Source organism: Aricia agestis, chromosome 7 (assembly GCF_905147365.1).
Source record: "Aricia agestis chromosome 7, ilAriAges1.1, whole genome shotgun sequence".
In the NCBI taxonomy this organism is placed as follows: Eukaryota; Metazoa; Arthropoda; class Insecta; order Lepidoptera; family Lycaenidae; genus Aricia; species Aricia agestis.
The window spans coordinates 7,025,679-7,045,388 of NC_056412.1; the positions used below are offsets into that span (position 1 = coordinate 7,025,679).

Consider the following 19,710-nt stretch of genomic DNA (forward strand, 5'->3'; position numbering starts at 1 on the left):
AGCACTCGTACGTATCTACTTAAGAGGATACACCAGGCGTTGTAATAAAAGAACTGAAAATCTTCGATTCGTTGTCCGCTGATTCCTTCTTCAAAACTTAACCGATTTAAGTACTTTTTCATTAAGAATTAAAGCAAGGCTTGAGCTGTGTTCCTATGTTTTATTTTTTTTGTATATTTTAGCCAGTTTTGTTTTCGGGGTGTTTGAACACAGAGGAAAATCTTGCCATTTTTTTAGGTTTTTGGGCGTTCTTATCTTTTTTAATAATAAAATTATGAAAAAAAAGAAAACATAGGGACATGCTAATAGTGGCCATAGATATTCAGGAAAAAAATCATAAGTCTACCGGCATTATCCAGGGAGGAAACAGTGGACAGCGTTTGTATGGAAAAACGGCGGTGTGGACTCCTCTTAAATGTTAGTGAATGTATACTGATACTTAATAGTTAAAACCGTATGAGTATTGAGAAGTCTATTGTGGTAATGTCGTGGTACAATTCCGATTGTAATGTTTTTGTAAGTGATAAAAATAGATATTTAAATGTATGGCGTGTAAGTTATTGTTGAAAAATAAAATAAAACATTTATGACGTAGCAAACATAAAATATCATTTAATTTTTATTTCACCTTGCTTTATTTTTAAACAAAATTTTATTAACCAACACGAAGTATCAAGTAAGCGAACATCGAACAAGTTTGCGTTCGCAGGATGTCAAGGCTTCGCCATTATGATCTCGGATCCTCGTTACAAATTTAAGCCTTAATCCTTAGACGATATGATTCTCTTTTGTATTTTGTGTACAATAAGGCAATGGAAAAAATATATTTTTTGAAGCAAACCTGTTGTCCTTAGAGATTTGAATGCTATGATTTTTGGTAGACGTGTGTTTAACGCCACCGTGTGTCGTCGCTGACGTCGAGGACTACGAACATCTGCAGAAAGGAGGTGGTGTGGAGCCTTATCTGTGTTATCGAGTACACCTCGTATTAACATTGACGAAACAATTAGATCAAGTTAAGTTTTCCGGTTGTGTAACTACGATACAATATATTCTTCATTAAGCCTCTGAATCGGATCTCTAGCGAGCTCCACAAAGTGTTTCCTTTGTTTTGTGATGTTTAAATAGTGCTATATTATAATAAGTTTATATTTTTAATTAAGATGAGTGTTCTTAATAATATGACCGACAAAGATGACAAAGAGTATGAACCCTATGATCATAGGATTGTGGAAAAACCCTGTTCGTAAGTTTTTATTCATTTATTTTATATTTATTGTTTCCCAATAACCGGTATTATCACAAATACAGAATTGTTTAATCTCATTTTAGAGAGAATATCGCATAATCATAGCCACATAGAAGCATAATATCGCACCCACCACTGTAGCACTTTGAGAAATATAATACCAAATGAAAGGGCTTGAAAAGTTGAACATTTTATTTTATGATGATCTAAGCCATGGAAGAAAAAAGTTATTGAGGGTAGAAGGTGAAAAATATACAAAAAACACCCTGTGTTATGCGAATGCAGTACAGGGTGTTTTTTTTTTGGTAAAATAAAAGATCCTGTATTATTGCACCATTCATATATTTAATATTATAAAGCGAAAGAGTATGTTTGTTTGTTTGAACGCACTAATCTCAGGAACTACTGGTTCGATTTGAAAAATTCTTTCAGTGTTAGATATCCCATTTATCGAGGAATAGGCTATAGGCAATATTTTATTACGCTAAGACTAATAGGAGCGAAGAAATAGAGGAAAATGTGGAAAAAACAGAGGAAAATTATTTGGAAGGGCTTAATCTCAGTAACTACTGATCCGAGTTGAAAAACTATTTCATTGTTAGATGCCTATTTATCGAGGAAGGCTATAGGTTATATTTTATTACGCTAAGACTAATAGGAGCGGAGAAATAGAGAAAAATGTGGAAAAAACAGGGGAAATTATTTGAAAGGGCTTATCTCATGAACTACTGCAGCATTTTTTCTGTTATTTGGCACGAATAAGAAGTAGACCACGTGAAGGATCATATGCTATTTTTGTGGACTAATTTGTCTATAAAATATCTAATTTATGCGGGCGAAGCCGCGCGGAACGTATAGTTGCTAATTATTATTATTTACATATTTTCTCAAAAGGGATAATAGTACGGATAGGAGATGGAAATGTTAAATTTTTTGCATTTTATTGTTTTCTAATTTATGTTTTAAAAATATAAAACACGAGACTTTCCTTAAGTTTGCCATATGAAATTAATTTAAAGAAATTATTCCTTGCTACGAACTTTCTGAAGTGGTACAATAACGCAAGCTATTTTTTAATGAAACAATCACTTTAATGGAACAAATTTCCAAACTAATAGTACACGACAAAATCAAGGAAAGGTATTTTCAGCATTATATTATTGTTTCCTCATAAATTATATTTTTTAAACGTATTACAACCTCCTTATGTTTGTCATATATACGAAATGGTTCCTTACTAGCAACACTATAAGTTGACGCAATAACACAGGGTATTTTTATGTAATTTTTTTTACCTTCTGTCCTCATTATCTTTTTCTGCCACGGTTTAGAGATTTTTCATCTACAATAAAATGTTCAACTTTTTAATCCCTTTCATTTGTTATATGGATGTGCTACAGCTTGGGTACGGGTTCCATACAAAAATGCCCCTTCTCCTTTCATTAAATCCTACAATTAAAAATAATAATTCAAAAATAATGGTTTATAAAAAATGAAGTATTAACAAGGAACTCTTAATTTAAATGAGCAATTTTTTTAGAAACGTGAGAGCTACCGCAAATTTAATAAAGGCTTCCCTTGGATCGGGACTTCTGGCGGGACCTCTAGCCTTCTCTAACTCCGGTTGGGGAGTGGGGCTACTTGGTACCATTATAGTTGGCTTCATCTGTGGTCACTGCATACATATATTAGTGAGTATAATATTTAAGTATATAATATAATTGTCATCAAATAATGCAGTAGTAGTATAATATTTAGGTATCTTATAATTGAAAAATTGAATGCAAGAAAATCACCACAACCACACCACGTGGTTGCGACGTGGTGTGGTTGTGGTACGTGTGGGTTGGCCCTTAGATTCAAAAATATGGTCCGAATTCGTTTTCATAAAGTAGTATTTTAGAGTGAATATTTAAAAAAATATTTGATGTAATTTTTTAAGGTTAAAACATCATACGGTTGCTGTAAAATAGAGAGGAAGCCGCAGCTCGGATACGCAGAGACGTGCAAAACAGTTTTTGAGAATGGTCCCCAGTGTTTACGGCGGTTTGCGAATGCAGCAAGGTAAGTTCTTTGTTATGCTTAAAAATATACGGTCTTACCACAAAAGATTAAACATCTGTTGAATAGTTGTTTAGAGACCTTTTTGTACTGAATTTTTCTCTAATCAACTGTTCAACTGGTATTTAAATCTTTTGTAGTAAGAACGATACTGTTTATTCTTAGTCCTTACAAATATCTACATAATATTATATTGTCAACAACTACTGAAAGGCTGCAAGTCCTTGAATGTACCATCATTGTATTTTGGAGGACCGTAGCGTGACAACTGTTTTTTTGTCTGTTTCGTCTTACAAATTTAGCATTTACTAGTTTAGCAACTCTGACTACTATACCCGGTTTGACGACTAGAGACGAGTCTAATTATATCTCTCAAACACAAAATTTAAAAAGAATTTCTAGACATTGTAAAGGAAAACTAACTTACGTACATACAAACTTACGTAAATACATTATAATGTATCTGCATTTTAGTACATACAGAAAAACATAATTCTTGACTGCTGGCGTAGAGTATGATGAGCTTCTACCAGATCTATATATATAAAACTTAGCTCAGGGTGACTGACTGACTGATTGACATAGTGATCTATCAACGCACAGCCCAAACCATTGGACGGATTGGGCTGAAATTTGGCCGGCAGGTAGATGTTATGACGTAGGCATCCGCTAAGAAAGGATTTTGACAAATTCCAACTCCAAGGGGTTAAAATAGGGGATGAAAGTTTGTATAAAATAATCTTTCTAACGCGAGCGAAGCCGTGGGCAAAAGCTCGTTAAGAATAAGATAAAACGAGAAAGCAATGCCGGCATTTTCAATTATTCTTACGAATTCTCCATAAAAAATGACTTTTAAATGTAAACATTTAACACTAACGTAACAGGTATATTATATTTAAAGTAATAGAGTTGTTAAAACCATTTAAAATGTCTTATAATGACGTGTTTAACCTAAGTCTAATATTACTCTGGTAATAGTCACGAATTAGAAGTAGCAAAACAGGTTTGCTTAGATTTTTCCTTATTTAATGTAGAGTGAAAATAAAAAATAAGAAAAAATATGAGCAAACAAAAAAACTATAACTGCATCCATCCATACTACAAAATTTTGTAAGTGTGTAGCTATCTGTTACCTCTTCTCGCCCAAACCGCTGACTCGATTTTGCTGAAATTTTGTATGGAGATATTTTTAGTCACGAGAAAGGACATAGGATACTTTTTATCCCGGAAAATGTACGGTTTCCATGTGATAAACGAATTTTGGTGCAACAGAGTTGCGGATATGTCTAGTAACAATGATAAACCTAAAAATAAAGTTGTAAACTTAGTACTTCTTACTAAATTTTTTTTCTTCTATAAAATCAAAGACGGCTGTAATCTCTTCCTAGATAAACATTAAGTCACTATTATGATAATGTAATCTTTATCTGTATTGCTAATCTATCTGCACAATGTTTAAGTATAGCTGTAATTGTTGTTTATTACACGAACACTGGAAAGTTAGAGCTAGGTTTGGCAGAATTATAATATTCGAAATGACAAAGCTTAGATATTTTATTTGTTATTGACACCAAAACTATAAACTGCTCTTGATTAGCTGACATAACTTTTCAGATCACACGCTTAGACCCGAATAATTTATAAAACCATTTTTAATTTGCAAACATACTTACGTAGTGATCTAAAAAAGTCTAATGTACCTAAATAAAACAAAAAACTTTCGGTCTACAATGTTTGATTTCAGACTAAACCTACCAAACGTACCAAACCAAATTAGTTAACAAAGAGTAAAGCCATTATTACACCACATATTTTCAGAGCTCGTATCGGTGGTTAGGGTAGGTTCCTTGTGAGGATACTTGCATTACTCCCTAAATACACTGGCCCTCAAATTGGGTAAAAATTTCTGAATACAGTCATAATAGGACATGCAGACCGGTTATCTTACAAAAGTGACTCATGCTCAAATAGTTAATTGCCGATTTACCTAAAAGTGTTTTGTATTAACCCTCCGTGTACGAGGTGGGGTATGACATACCCCAGCGCTAAAAAAAATCCAACCCCAAGGGATTAAAATAGGGGATGAAAGTTTGTATATAATAATACTTGTTAACGCGAGTGAAGCCGCGGGCAAAAGCTCGTTAAGTATAATATTAGTATATCAAGGACAGCTAGCAAAACCTTGAAAATAAGAAAGGGGAAGGCTTGTATGAATTTGATTTTTATTACTGCCAGGAATCAAATTAACATAACAACAATCGTGGGATCGGTTTTAGAGAATACAAACTTACCGGACACGTTTTTCATCACGTTTATTCAAATGCTTAGTAATAATCATCTAAATTATAGATACTAATAATAAAGAGGAAAAGTTGCTTATTCAATACGATAAAAAAACTACTAGACTGATTTTGATGAAATTTGTCGTACTTAGATATATTATTATAGAGTAGCCGCTTTTCACGTTTTTACTTTTAGGCGCTTTGCAGACGACGGGGCGGGGCGGGCCGGTCAATTTCGCCGCGAACGATATACACTAAGGGAATCCTTAGATATTACCAACGCACACGGCGGGCAAAAAGACCACACCGCTGGTGCCCGGCGGGCACTGGCGGCGCATGTCCGCGGCTGCCCGCCGTGGATTATTTACACAAACCAGTTTACAGCAGTAACGCAGACAGCGTATGCTTTGTGTACGCGGCGCGGGCAGCCGCAGACATCGACGGGCGTACGCAGCGAAATTGACAGGCCCGCCCCGCCGCGTCTCGCTCGGCGCTTTGCGGACGACGCGTCGTCTGCAAAGCGCCGAGCATTATGTTTTAAAAATCAAATCGATAAACAATAACTTATTAGGGTTGCATGTGGAAACCCATTTGGATTATATTTTTTTATTTGACTGTTTGTTCCAGTATATTCGCCGAATTCGCTCTAATATGCACTTATGTAGGCGTTTGTTGCATTTACACCGTCCTTATATCAGATTCTGTTAAGCAGGTATGTAAATCGACCATAAATTAGTATAATGTTGAATAATTAATTTAAATTTTAAAAAATAGGTCATTGTTGGAAAATATTTAAGAGGGAGTGGTTTCTTGGTATCTAGAATGCTATGTCTAGAAGATTATTTTAGTAATAAAAGATGTAATAATTTTATTACATATCAATGACATTGTTTTGACTTTAACCTTGTTATTTTAAGTAAACAACAAGTAGAAATCAAATAGCTAAAAACAATCGTGTATCAACATCATGCTTATCATACCTCCAATATTATCATAATATATACCCCTAACAAATTAGTTCATGTTTTCAGTTGATGGACACATACGTACCGGGGGTAGAGATTTCTGTGGAACAATACTGCCTCATCATACTGATACCGCTATGTCTGATGTGCCAAATAAAATACTTGAAGTGGCTAGCCATATTCTCTCTCCTGGCGAATGTATTTCTGATGCTAACGTACCTCCTATGCTTGTACTATGCGTTCCAAGGTGACATTACGATTGCAGACAAAAAAATCGCTGGAAGCTTGGCCAGATTTCCGGCATTTATATCGTAAGTATAAAGTATTTCCCAACAGCCATGAATTCCGATCGTGTCACAAATCGTGTAATCGATCACTAGATTTACTTGCTCCGTGATCTAGAGCAAAATTAGACTTAAATGTAGATATATAAATCGAATCTAATATTAAATATTCATGAGTCATGACATTATATTTTACAGTCGTAAACAAGTTCCATTTTTGCTCGTCCGTGTAACCTAGCACCTTTAAAGTCTTCTTAAAAAGAAGACTTTAAAGCAACTAGATTTAGAATTCAATCGATAGAACAGTGGGATGATTTAAGCTAAGGCCAAACCTACGCGACCAGGCGATTGCGAAGCGGAGCGTCAAGTTGTTAAATGTGTTTTTTGTATACAGGGTGTAACAAAATTAGTGATAATACTTTAGGGTGTGTACGTGTTCTTTGTAGAGAGTTAACTGTGAAAGTAGCAGCTCTGAAAGACGAATTTTTTTTTTACTTTTGTATGGGCAAGGGTCCGAGCGTCACGAGTTTCCCCATACAAAAGTAAAAAAAAATTTGGTCTTTCAGCGCTGCTACTTTCACAGTGAACTCTCTACAAGGAACACGTACACACCCTTAAGTATTATCACTTATTTTTGTTACACCTTGTATAGGTCAAACCTACGCGACCAGGCGACTGCGAAGCGACTGCGAGCTGCGTCAAGTTGTCAAATGTGTGTTTTGTATACAAAAAACATATTTAACAACTTGACGCTCCGCTTCGCAGTCGCCTGGTCGCGTAGGTTTGGCCTAAGCTTTACAATTCACAAATCCTATCAGAAATTTAGGCGCGTCCATTGGTTAACGCTAAGCATATTATTTATTGGCTGTCGCGCGGTGAAGATGTCGAATCTTAATCGAATTGTAAATTTTTTAATCAGTCCTTTAAAGGCCTTTGTAGGTATACTAGAGCTTTGGATGAAAAGAGGCGACTAGTTCACGCAAACTAACAAAAAATTAATACAGTCTGCTAACCTAAATTTTGATTCCAATAGGACAGTGATATTCGCCATGGAGGGTATAGGAGTTGTAATGCCAGTGGAAAACGAGATGAAGACGCCCAGGAAATTTTTAGGGTTCCCCAGCGTGCTGGTGGTGGCCATGTCCGTCATAGTGTTCTCCTACAGCACCCTCGGCCTCTTGGGCTACTTGAGATACGGCGATATACTGCGAGGTTCGATCACACTCAACCTGCCTATGGATGAATGGTAAGTGTTATAAGAATTTTTACGTTTTTTTTTTACAATTCCAATTTAAACTTTTTAATCGGGACTTAACGCGACTTATTTAAGTAGTAATGCTACTACGAGTACATACTTTTTCTCGACGTTTCGGCCGTGTTGCAACGGCCGTGGTCACGAGGGGACTGCAGGAGCGCGACGTCTTCGTCTGCACCGGGCGGTCTGTTCTACGACTACCCTCGAGTTGTCCAATATTTGTGTTCCAATACACTGAAAGTCAGTAGGTTCACTGCGACACACAACACTAACTGTATCCGGGTTTACACTTATAGTCGCGTTAAGTCCCGATTAATTTAATTATAATGCAACGCGAAAGTTTAAAATGTTATCAATTCCAATTTGTAAATAATAGGTTTTATTTATTCTCTATAGATTTTCATCTTTAGGCTAGTACGAAAGTTATTGTAGAGTATGACACAGTTACAAGCTTCGTAGTTTTAGGTAGAAGAATCTCCGAGTTGGTTTGGTAGATTTGGAGATTAGCCTTACAAACGTACAGAAAACACAAACTTTATAATATTAGGAGTAAATTACTATAATGTCACTTGTCAAATGACAATTTATGTCAAATTGACATAAGTCAACTTCTTCTTCTGCTAAGATTGGATAACTCAACCATAATGTAATAAGTACTAATAATGTGATAATTAATTGTTTATTAGAAAATAATTTCATATCAATATGTTTAACTATTTTGTCTGTTGAGTTAATTGCTACCTGTGTAATTTTATTTCTTAGTCAGTTGGCGGGTGGTACAGATTCACAAAATTTGTATTTTTTTTTTATTTTAATTTTCTTTATTTAATTATTATTTTTTACACTATAATATTCATATTAATAATATTATCTATTTTATTATATTTATTATTCTTATTTTAAGTGTACATGTCTGATACTGAATCTTATTTTACTGCCAATGAATCAAGTTTTACTTCCTCTGATGACGATAACTCTGTTATTACATTAGGTGATATTATAAGTCATAAGTTTAGCTACCAAAAGAACAGCGTTATTAACATTTGTCACATTAATGCGCAAAGTATTCCAAGTCATTTCAGTGACTTGACTGAAGCGTTCTCTGGTAAAAATGTACACGCTGTCCTGATTTCAGAGACCTGGTTCAAGCCGCATCTTCTCTCCACATCATATGCATTGCCTGGTTACGTTCTGATACGCAACGATCGGATTGATCGGCAAGGCGGTGGTGTTGCCATCTATCTCCGTAGTGATTTCCCCTTTAAAATAATTGCCTCCTCCCCTTCCGTATGCTCTGCTGCTGCAGAATACCTTTTCCTTGAAATCGGCATCAAAGGCACTAAAATAGCTCTTGGTGTAGTCTATTGTCCTCCTTGTTCGAATTATTTCTTACAACTTGAGCCTGTATTGGAAGTTTTGGGTTCGGAATATGCACATCACATCGTCATGGGTGACTTTAACACCGATCTATTAGATCAATCCTCCTTACGTACATCTAAACTTACACAAATAGTCGAATCAGCTAATCTCCATTTTTTACCGCTCTCTCCCACACACCACAACATCAATGGTAGTGACACCTGGCTGGATTTAATTCTTACATCTAATTCCGCCCCGATCCAATCCCATGGCCAATTCCCCGCTCCTGGTTTTTCCCACCATGACCTTATTTATATTTCCTACACTTTAAAACCATATCTAAACGTTGCTTTAAAAACATGGATTTGAGTAAGCTTAGACATGACGCAGCTAACATTAATTGGGAGCCACTACTTAACGCTTCAACCATCGACGACAAAGTTGACATTTTTAATAATATTTTAAATAACCTTTTTGATATTCACGCACCGCTTAAAAAAGTCAAACTAAAACGCAAACCAGCACATTGGCTTACTGCTGAAATTAGAACGGTAATGAGGTGCAGGGATCGTGCCTACGCGAAATTTAGACGTGATCGTTGTGAGGCTAATTGGAATAACTTTAAATTGGCTAGAAATCGTTGCAATCAGATGATACGCAATGCCAAACGCCGCCATATTCTCGAAAACGTTGCTTCTTCATCCCCATCCAATATTTGGAAATTTCTCGAAACAATCGGTGTGGGTAAGTCACAGGATCTTGAACTACCTAGCAACATCAGTCCCGATGATATAAATCTCCATTTTTCCAATACTAATGTTCTGGATGATAATGCAAAATTTCGGTCATTAAGGTACTTAAACAGCTTACCTAGTTCTAATCTTGTGCCACTCCAGTTTTCTCCTGTTACTACGGACGAAATCAACAAGACAATTAATTCTCTAGTGTCTAAAGCTACGGGTTGTGACGACATTAGTCGACGCATGATTACCTCTATCCAAACCCAAATATTACCTATGATCACCCACATTATTAATTTTTCCCTTGAAACTTGTGAATTCCCTTCCTTGTAGCGCAAAGCTCACGTCCTCCCGCTTCCGAAGGTTCCCAATCCCACTCACCCTACACACTTTCGTCCCATATCAATCCTTCCCTATTTATCTAAAGTTCTCGAAGCCTGCGTTCACAAACAGTTGTCCAGGTTTGTCTACCAAAACGATTTACTTTCACCACACCAATCCGGTTTCAGACCTGGACACAGCACAATCTCAGCACTGTTAAAGGTGACAGGCGATATAAGAGCGGGTTTTGAGAACTCTAAGATTACAGTCCTCGTGTTAATAGATTTCTCAAATGCGTTTAATAATATCGATCACGACATTCTATTGGCAGCCCTTTCATGCCTAACGATTTCGTCTGTAGCACTAGTATGGATTTCTTCCTATCTACGGGGACGTCGGCAGTCTGTACGCACAGATAAGTCATTCTCCGATTGGCTAGATCTTGAATCGGGCGTCCCTCAAGGCGGTATTCTTTCTCCACTTCTCTTCTCGATTTTTATAAATCTCATCACCAAAATACTTCGCAGTGCGTATCATCTGTTTGCTGATGATTTGCAAATATACAGTCAAGCCGAAATCGAATACCTACCATCTGCTATCGATATAATAAATCAAGATCTCGATGCTATAAGACATTGGTGTACTAACTTTGGCCTGACAGTTAACCCAGCAAAATGCCAAGCCATTTTAATAGGTAGTGCCAGGAATTTAAGCAAGATTGATCAAGGTGCTCTTCCACCAGTCATCTATAACGGCTCTGTCATTCCATATTGTTCGAACGTTAAGGACCTTGGATTACACATTGATCCTACTCTTACTTGGCAGCCACAAATCTCACACGTCTCTCGCAAAGTCACTGGCATCCTGCGATCCCTGTATCGGTTAAAAAACTTCCTTCCTTCTTCAGTCAAGTTAATGCTCGTTCAGTCACTTATCTTTCCCATCATCGATTACGGTGATGTGTGCTATTTCGACCTAAACGCTGACCAACTTAATAAACTTGATCGCCTACTCAACAACTGTTTAAGATTTATTTTTAATTTACGTAAATTCGATCATGTTTCCACCTTTCGATCTAAACTACACTGGCTACCAATACGACAGCGCCGTTCTACTAGGGCCTTGTATATGCTGTACTCTTATTTATTATACTTAAACTCTTCGCCGCTGCGGTATAGGGCTTATTGACCCAGTAAGGTATCAACCGATATAAATGACTGTAACTATGCGAAAACTTAAAAATTTGGAAATCCAGCAATCAATATCGATCGTAGAAGAGTTAGTGGTCATGGTGCTGGCTTCGCCCTGGATTCCTACTATTTACTTGAGAGATACATGCAAAAATATATATAAGGTCTTGTAACCCGATACCGCACTGAATTGTAGGTTTATTTAAGGGAGTTTTAGTGATGGGAAATGAGTTATCGACATATTATTTTTAATATCATTTATTGAAGAAACAAAAATATCTGGCCTGTTATTTTGAAAAAATAACAGGTCAGTAAGGATTTTGTTGTGACTTATTTCTTTTTGTCATTTTTCAAATAATCTATATCAGAACGTTCACCTTCACGATTTCTTCCTTGCTGAAACAATTATTCAAGCATTTTTCTACATTGTTTATTTGGCCGAGGTATTATTAATGATTTAAGACTAATAAAATATCTCAAAACGTAAACAAATGACTGTGTAAATGCACTACCGTACCACTCCCGATAATTACGTCACAACACTAATATGAAGTAAACAATTCAATTACCTTTACCAGTGCGGAAAGGGGTGGATCGACCCTGTGATCTATAACGAGTCTTTCGACCCGTTACCCGCAAGGAATGGAAAAAAATATCAATCAGTGCGTTATCGGGTCGAAAGACCTTAGCATGATTTTAATGCTTTATCAAGTAGCCCTTAAAGTCCTAATCTCAAACCTATACTTGTCTTCTTTTAACATACAAAAATACTCATTATACAGCCCCCGCACCAGGGGAAGTTCGCCGTTTCTCGCCTCCGCACAGAGCTTTCGTACATGCATCGGGCGTTTAAGCCTTATAACGCAGCGAACGTGTTAACAAATAAAAAGACGATGTCCGTTTTTTGGGCTACAATAAACACTGTGTCACTGAGCTGAAAAGAAAAAATCTATATTATGCGTAGTTTCTGAAATAGCCACATTAAAAATGTCGTATATTACTAAGATAGCCCGCTAACAATGTCGGATAGTCACTGCATACGTTCTTAACGGAACGCGGAAGCGAGTAAGAGCGCACGATGTGCCACATCCGATTATGTTAACGGAGGGAATGGACGTCGCGCTGTCACTTGATTTTTTGCTACCGTAGTTATATTTTTTTACTTTTCGACGCCATTTTCAATGTCTACAAGATCAGCACGGCCAATTAAAACTTGGTACTCAAGGAAATTAAGAAAAATATAGTAAAAGGCAAAAAATGCTGATGGTAATATTATGTCCAAAGCTAACGCTAGTGCGGAAAATGGTATTTACTATTCTTTATAATCTTTTTAAATACTTTTAACGGTATAGCTTATGGTTTTATTGCTTTAGATTTGATTATGAGATAAATTCTTAACTTCATCAACATTAATTTATCGTAGGTAACTTATAATTGTAGGATGTACCACATCCAATGTTCTAACCGGTTTTTCAAATGTGTAAAATGTCGGTAGTACCAGATACGACATTTTTAATCGGTTTTATAAATGGTTAAATTGTCGGTAGTGCCACTTCTGACATTATTATGTGGATTTATAAATTGGTAAAATGTCGGTAGTACTAAATCATAATCATTTCATTTACTTTTCTTATTGATTAAATGGCGCTTGTAGTTTGTACCATATCTGTCGTTGCTTACCGACTTTTAAGAAATTTCAGAAGACTTTAAAATGGGTAATTTTTGTGCGAAAATTAGGTTTTTGTTGGCACATGTCATACATAATGAATTAATATAATTTTTTATTTATTAATCGTATTTTTCATAGTTTTGCGATTTGGTGACTAGTAGCCGCAATAAAGCCAGACTTTCTTGGCATTTTGCTATTAAGCAGGTAGACAACAAACATAAATATTTACTCAAATTATGTAAAAATTCCCAAAAATAAAATCTAAAATGCTATTTAAAATTCCACAATGGATCAGAGAAAATCTCGGATGAAGAAGACTGCTTTTGAATAATTAATCTAATAAATACTAATCTCAATTTTTCATGTAAACAAAGGCTGTGGTGGTACGTAAGTGACCTAAAATGTAGAAATTTTTAACAACTCTTGACTCCGCGAACTTCGTTTCATGGGCCTGCAGAACAGCCAGTCCTTCGTCAGTACTTTCTGTATTCCCCACAAATTTAGGCACTATCATCTCTCCAGCATATTTGGAAGATCTATATGAGATCGAAAGCCGGTCGTTCGACTTGCAAATATAATATTTTCCATTACACATTCGTAGTAGCCGCCGCCGTTGCCGCGTCGGCGCGGGCGCCTTATTTTGAGCTTTAATCAAACTGTCCTTACTTCTAAAATATTTGGCTCATGGTAATAATTTAAAGGACAATTCTATTTTTCACATAATTCCAATTAATATTTTTATATTTATGTAGGTAAGGATTAATAACGAATATGCAAAAAAGTCACGCTAGAAGGAGATGATTTGAAGTAAATTTTTTAATGAAAGTAATGGTTATTATTCGTTAACCATAAAAGATAGACATAAGCTGCCCTGGGCTTTTTTGTAGATAATGATGAGACTATAAACATGTATAACATTATTTTGATGTATCATCAGTATTTTTTGTAGCGGAAGCGAAATAATGAAATTTTTGGCACATTTTTACCACTTTGGGTTACATTTTTGCTATTTTCGGTAGGATCCCTAACATTTTTCAGAATAATACATAGCCTGTGTTCTTTGCAAATGATGTAGCTTTCCAAAAGTAAAATAATTTTTAAAATTAGATTAGTAGTTATTGAGCCCATTCAATACAAACAAAACTTTTTCTCTTTATAATTAATATATTTTTTATTTCAATGTTTTAAGTAAGTTTTCATTTCGGATGAAAATTTGATTTTCCGAATTATTAATTATTACGTGAGAGAGCCTTGCTTCGGCACGAATGGGCCGGCTCGACCGGAGAAATACCACGTTCTCACAGAAAACCGGCGTGAAACAGCACTTGCGCTGTGTTTCGCCGAGTGAGTGAGTTTACCGGAGGCCCAATCCCCTACCCTAATCCCTTCCCTATCCTCCCCTATTCCCTTCCCTTCCCATCCCTACCCTCCCCTATTACCCTATTCCCTCTTAAAAGGCCGGCAACGCACCTGCAGCTCTTCTGATGCTGCGAGTGTCCATGGGCGACGGAAGTTGCTTTCCATCAGGTGACCCGTTTGCTCGTTTGCCCCCTTATTTCATAAAAAAAAAATTAAATCATAAGAAATGTTTTGTATTTTCATACGTACATTGTTTTTACGTTTTATTTGACAGAAGTCCATAAAACTATTTTTTTTTTTCTTTAAATTGTTGTCGTTTTTGTTGGTAATTTCTACATGCGACATATTTTTTAATTAACAGTTATCACTTAACAATGACGTAAATGCCACTTCCGACAAGCAATCGTCGATTTTCTACAAGCAACAATGTCGGTTCTGGCACTTCCGACAAATCAGCATTACTCGTACCCCGTTAAAAAGGTCAGAAGTGACTTTTCTCATATTTAGGCATAAAATACGAGGTACTCATAATAACATATCAAACGTAAATAACTTTTATAGTATTACCCTGAAATTTCATGATCCTACTTGAAATAAGTAAAAAGTTATACACAATTTAGACTTTGAATCGCTCTCCTGTAAAGTTGTCGTTTTTCACATCCGACATTGTTAATAGTCATGGGCGATTTTTTAGAAGAGTCATGAAATGATGCAACAACCACTTTGCTTAAAAACTAACATTTTTAACCGACTTCCAAAAAACGAGGAGGTTATATATTCGGCTGTGGATATATATTTTTTTTAAGAATTAACAAACGGAACCACTAATATAATAATATCATCTAACAAATCGCCCTTCTACATCTAAAAGGTTAGAAGTTTGGTTGCAACTTTTGACCACTTGTCCATACAATTATTTAAAGTCATTAGTTATTAGTTATTACTTACATATATTATGAAATACTGATGCTAAGGTATGTAGGTTGATATCATATTCTAGTTTGTCAGCATTATGTAGGCCTAAGGTTACGAAACAATATTAAAGTAAGTATTAGGAAAGAGTAGCATTAACGCCATTTGCATACACAGAACTACTGGAAAACATATTTTATTATATAACTTTGTGGAGGAAAATTTCCGCGTTACTGTGAAAAGTGATATCTATAGGGTTTGGGTTTGGTACAGATTATATAAAACAATAATTTTAATACTAAGGATTGTTTACCGTCAATAAAATATTATACTCTTTTACTTAATGAGTCACCGTACAACCTCATAGTTGAGTTAATAACTCAACTACGAAAGTTTAACTCGATGATAAACAAGAAGCGCCTGAAGAAAGAGAATGCAATAAAATGACATGTTAGCCACTGATATTGAATATAAAAATTACATATTATCTTGGATACCCACAATATAACGAAAAAAATGGGATACGTTTCTTTCATGTCAGGCCTGGATAAATTTTGTATGTTCCGTGACCAGTCTCCTTTGCCCACAAAAATAGCCTATAATCCTTCACATTTTTCAATTCAATTGCTCCAGTAGTTCGTGAGAAAATCCCTTTCTAATATTTTTCCTATTTTTCCCCGTTTTTTCCACATTTTCCTCTGTTTATTCGCTCCTATAATTAATCTTAGCGTGATAAAATATAGCTTATAGCCTTCCTCGATTAATGAGCTACCTAGCGCGCTCAAACAAACAAAATATTCCGCTTTATAATATTAAAGTATAGAAGTATAGATGACAGACTTTTACGTAACGAATGTAATCGTAACTCTAGCTCTGCAAAGCTTAATCTCAACTTATCAGACGCAACTTATAACACTTGACATATCTAGGTAACCTGCATAATATTATCCAAGTAGTAAGAGTAGATTTGAAAATACTATTTCAAATTTTCTGAAATCGCGCCAAGGAAATTCCGTAATATTTTATCTTTTTTGCGTTATGTAAATTATTGAGAATATTTTATCACATCACATAACAATAAATTTATCACTTAAACTGCTATCTTTAAACTTGTTTTGAAGCGCCAGTTACAAGTACATGGGTTTAGTGATTAATTGCGTGTAATCTGTGAGAGCGTGTCTTGTATTGCTTCCTAATAAAACGATTTATTAACTGTTTGAGCTATGATAAATTTTATCATTAAGTCGGCAATATGTTTTTATGACTATTAGTGAAGTAACTATTTAATAATCCGTTCTAATGACATCTAGCAAAAAGAGTTCCACAAGATTCAAGGAGATAGGTGCCTTCTTTCAATTTTTACCAACGTGTTTTAAAAGGACAATGCGCTTATTGTATGGACCTGACCTAGGATACATTATCGATTACCTAGTTGTCGGTATAAATTATAATACTAAAGGTCTTTTCAATTGGCATAACTATTGCAAAGATAGGCTTTTAATATTTTACTACAGTTACAAATACAAATTTTAATGACGTTAAATCCTGCGAGGGCCTTACCCTCTTCAAACTCTTTAATTTCGATGGGATCTAATCTCTGCCTATAACTCAATCTGTAAAATATTTTAATACTTTTTGTTATTATATTAAAAGTCATTAAAGTAAAATACTAAAAGTACTTTGAAAATGAATATAGATAAAATGTTTCTAATAACAGGTATGTTTTATAGTTCAAATGTAAAGACAAAAACAATTTTATGTATTTTATGTAGGAAAAGTTATAAACGTCTACAAACATTTTTATTCGGTAAATATTATGTTCCTTAGCCCAGCAGTGGGACACTAACGACTGTTAATAATAATAATATGTTCAGTTACGTTAAACACCCTAACTTAATCTAACTGTAAGGTTAGAACCTAAGCTCTAAATATAAGGAGTGATTGGGTCCTTCGTCCCAAAAATCCTCGTCCCAATGGGACGAACGACTAGATATGAATTTTTAACATTTTTTATCTAGCCCTTCGGCCCAAGTAATTATTTTTATGACTTTCAGGTCTTAGATTTGAATAAAAAACAAACTAAATAATTAAGTTTGTATGAAAATATTTATTGAGATCAGTCAAGTCTAAAGACAAATTAAAACTCGAAAACATTAGTAAAAAAATAGGAATGAAACATTATTTGGCCAATAATTATATAAATTGTTATAAAAGCGAATAACATTAAGATTCCAAGTATTTATTTTATTAGAGCCTAGAAAACCTAACAAGGGTTTTGTTTCAGGCCCGCGATCTGCGCGAAGGTTTTCATCGCTCTGTCCATCTTCTTCACCTACCCGCTCCAGTTCTACGTGGTATTCGACATATTCCAGCGGTACTCCGACACTCATGGCAAGGAGAAATATCGGACCCCACTTCAGATTCTTGCGAGGGTGCTGGGAGTCTGTTTTTGCGGTGAGTTTATACAGAAACCTAATCAATAAAGATTAGGTTTCTGTATATCCAACAACAGACACACTTTCGCATTAAAAATGCGAAAGTGTGTCTGTCTGATCTGTCTCAAAATATTAAAATATTTCAATCAACAAATTCTGATTATTGTACGATTACAGTATAAAGAAAAATTAATGATAATATATTATAAGCATGTATTTTGTGGACCTATAATGTAGGTCTACTCGGCGAAACATGGCGATAGCGTTCATTGACTTCCTGTCAAAATCTTGTCATTTTCCATATAACTCGCGATTGACAATGAAGTGTCAGATGTTGTCAATCACGGTTTATATAGAAAATGACAAGTTTATTGACAGGGAGTCAATGACCGCTACCGCCATGTTTCGCCGAGTACAGTAGATATAGGTTATTTGGCTATTTATCCCTGTCTATCCCATTGCTCTTTAGTACCTAGTGGTTTACTATAGTTTTCTTTTGTTTCAGTCGCCATCGGCATGGCTCTACCACTCCTGGAGCAGATCATCAACATCGTCGGTGCCTGCTTCTACTCCATCCTCGGCCTGGTCATCCCCAGTGTGATAGAGACAGTGTTCCGATGGGAGAACCTGGGACGTTTCAAGTGGATCCTCTGGAAGAACATCTTTATAATGCTCTTTGGCCTTTTCGCTGTCTTCGCCGGCTGCACTGTGACTATTTTAGACATAATAAAGATTTTAAACAATCGACAACCTTAGATTTCTGTAGCTAGATATATTATGATTTATAATAAATACTATTAAGAGATATATGACTTTTCTTTTAATATACTTAACTTTTTAAAGTAGAGCGAAGTAACCACTCTTCAAATACTGTAGTGAATGAGACAAGATTTTAAATGTCCGTATGGTTGCCCAAGTACATACGGCATTCTCGCAACATAGTCGGCAACCAATGATTATAAAAGGCCTAATTAGGTCCACTTGCGCAGATCTGGGTTATTGCAAACCATGGATTAGACATTATGTCATTTATATCATTTGTGTTTATAAAAATTAAATAATACAAATGAATTTTAATCCGAGGTTAATTTTAATCTTTTTCTCGCAAACTGGCCTTGTTTAGCCTTCTTATCTTACTAACATTACCTAGCACCATCTAGTATCATGAAAAGGTATTAAATATATTAAGTAACGTAATATTAGAAACTTAGAACTTGTCCAGGAAACCCGGACAACTAATGGTATGTTTTCTCCTCTCCCGAACGCCCTTTAAGCGGGTGTGTCTTCCGGACAGCCGGTTACGGGCAGGCCGATCGTTGTGGTCGGACTGATTGTAGACCGACCTGACGGGACACGTGTTCACACCGGGAATATACCAACGAAGAAATTGATTCCTAGGCAGTTGACAGACCAACGTCATTTGGTCGGATCATGTCAATTCAATGTTAATTGTAATCTATTGCTGGCTGGGTTTGACGCGACCAAACTACGTAGGTCCCCAATCTGCCTAGGAATCAACTTCTCTAATAGTACAAGACAAGAGTCAGTCACTCATATTACATTATATTATTATCGTCTAGAATAGTCTAAATGCTGGTTAAAACAACAAGAATTTGTGAATACGTTCTA

The 19,710-nt window shown here is 35.6% G+C and overlaps 1 protein-coding gene across 1 annotated transcript; it reads left to right on the plus strand.

The window, feature by feature from the left end:
• The first annotated feature begins 960 nt into the window (after positions 1-960).
• Positions 961-18,839, plus strand: LOC121728744 (proton-coupled amino acid transporter-like protein pathetic). Its single transcript, XM_042116987.1, has 8 exons — positions 961-1,246; positions 2,790-2,940; positions 3,192-3,313; positions 6,220-6,304; positions 6,624-6,868; positions 7,875-8,087; positions 17,931-18,100; positions 18,587-18,839. The coding sequence occupies exons 1-8, from the start codon at positions 1,164-1,166 to the stop codon at positions 18,835-18,837; spliced, it is 1,320 nt and encodes a 439-aa protein (XP_041972921.1). The 5' UTR covers positions 961-1,163; the 3' UTR covers positions 18,838-18,839.
• The last annotated feature ends 871 nt before the right edge of the window (positions 18,840-19,710 follow it).

Excerpts from the sequence above, each read along its gene's own strand:
- LOC121728744 (XM_042116987.1), top strand. The coding sequence starts at position 1,164 with ATGAGTGTTCTTAATAATATGACCGACAAAGATGACAAAGAGTATGAA. Across the intron at positions 1,247-2,789 it reads ATTGTGGAAAAACCCTGTTC|AAACGTGAGAGCTACCGCAA; the intron begins GTAAGTTTTTAT and ends CAATTTTTTTAG. Across the intron at positions 2,941-3,191 it reads GTCACTGCATACATATATTA|GTTAAAACATCATACGGTTG; the intron begins GTGAGTATAATA and ends TAATTTTTTAAG.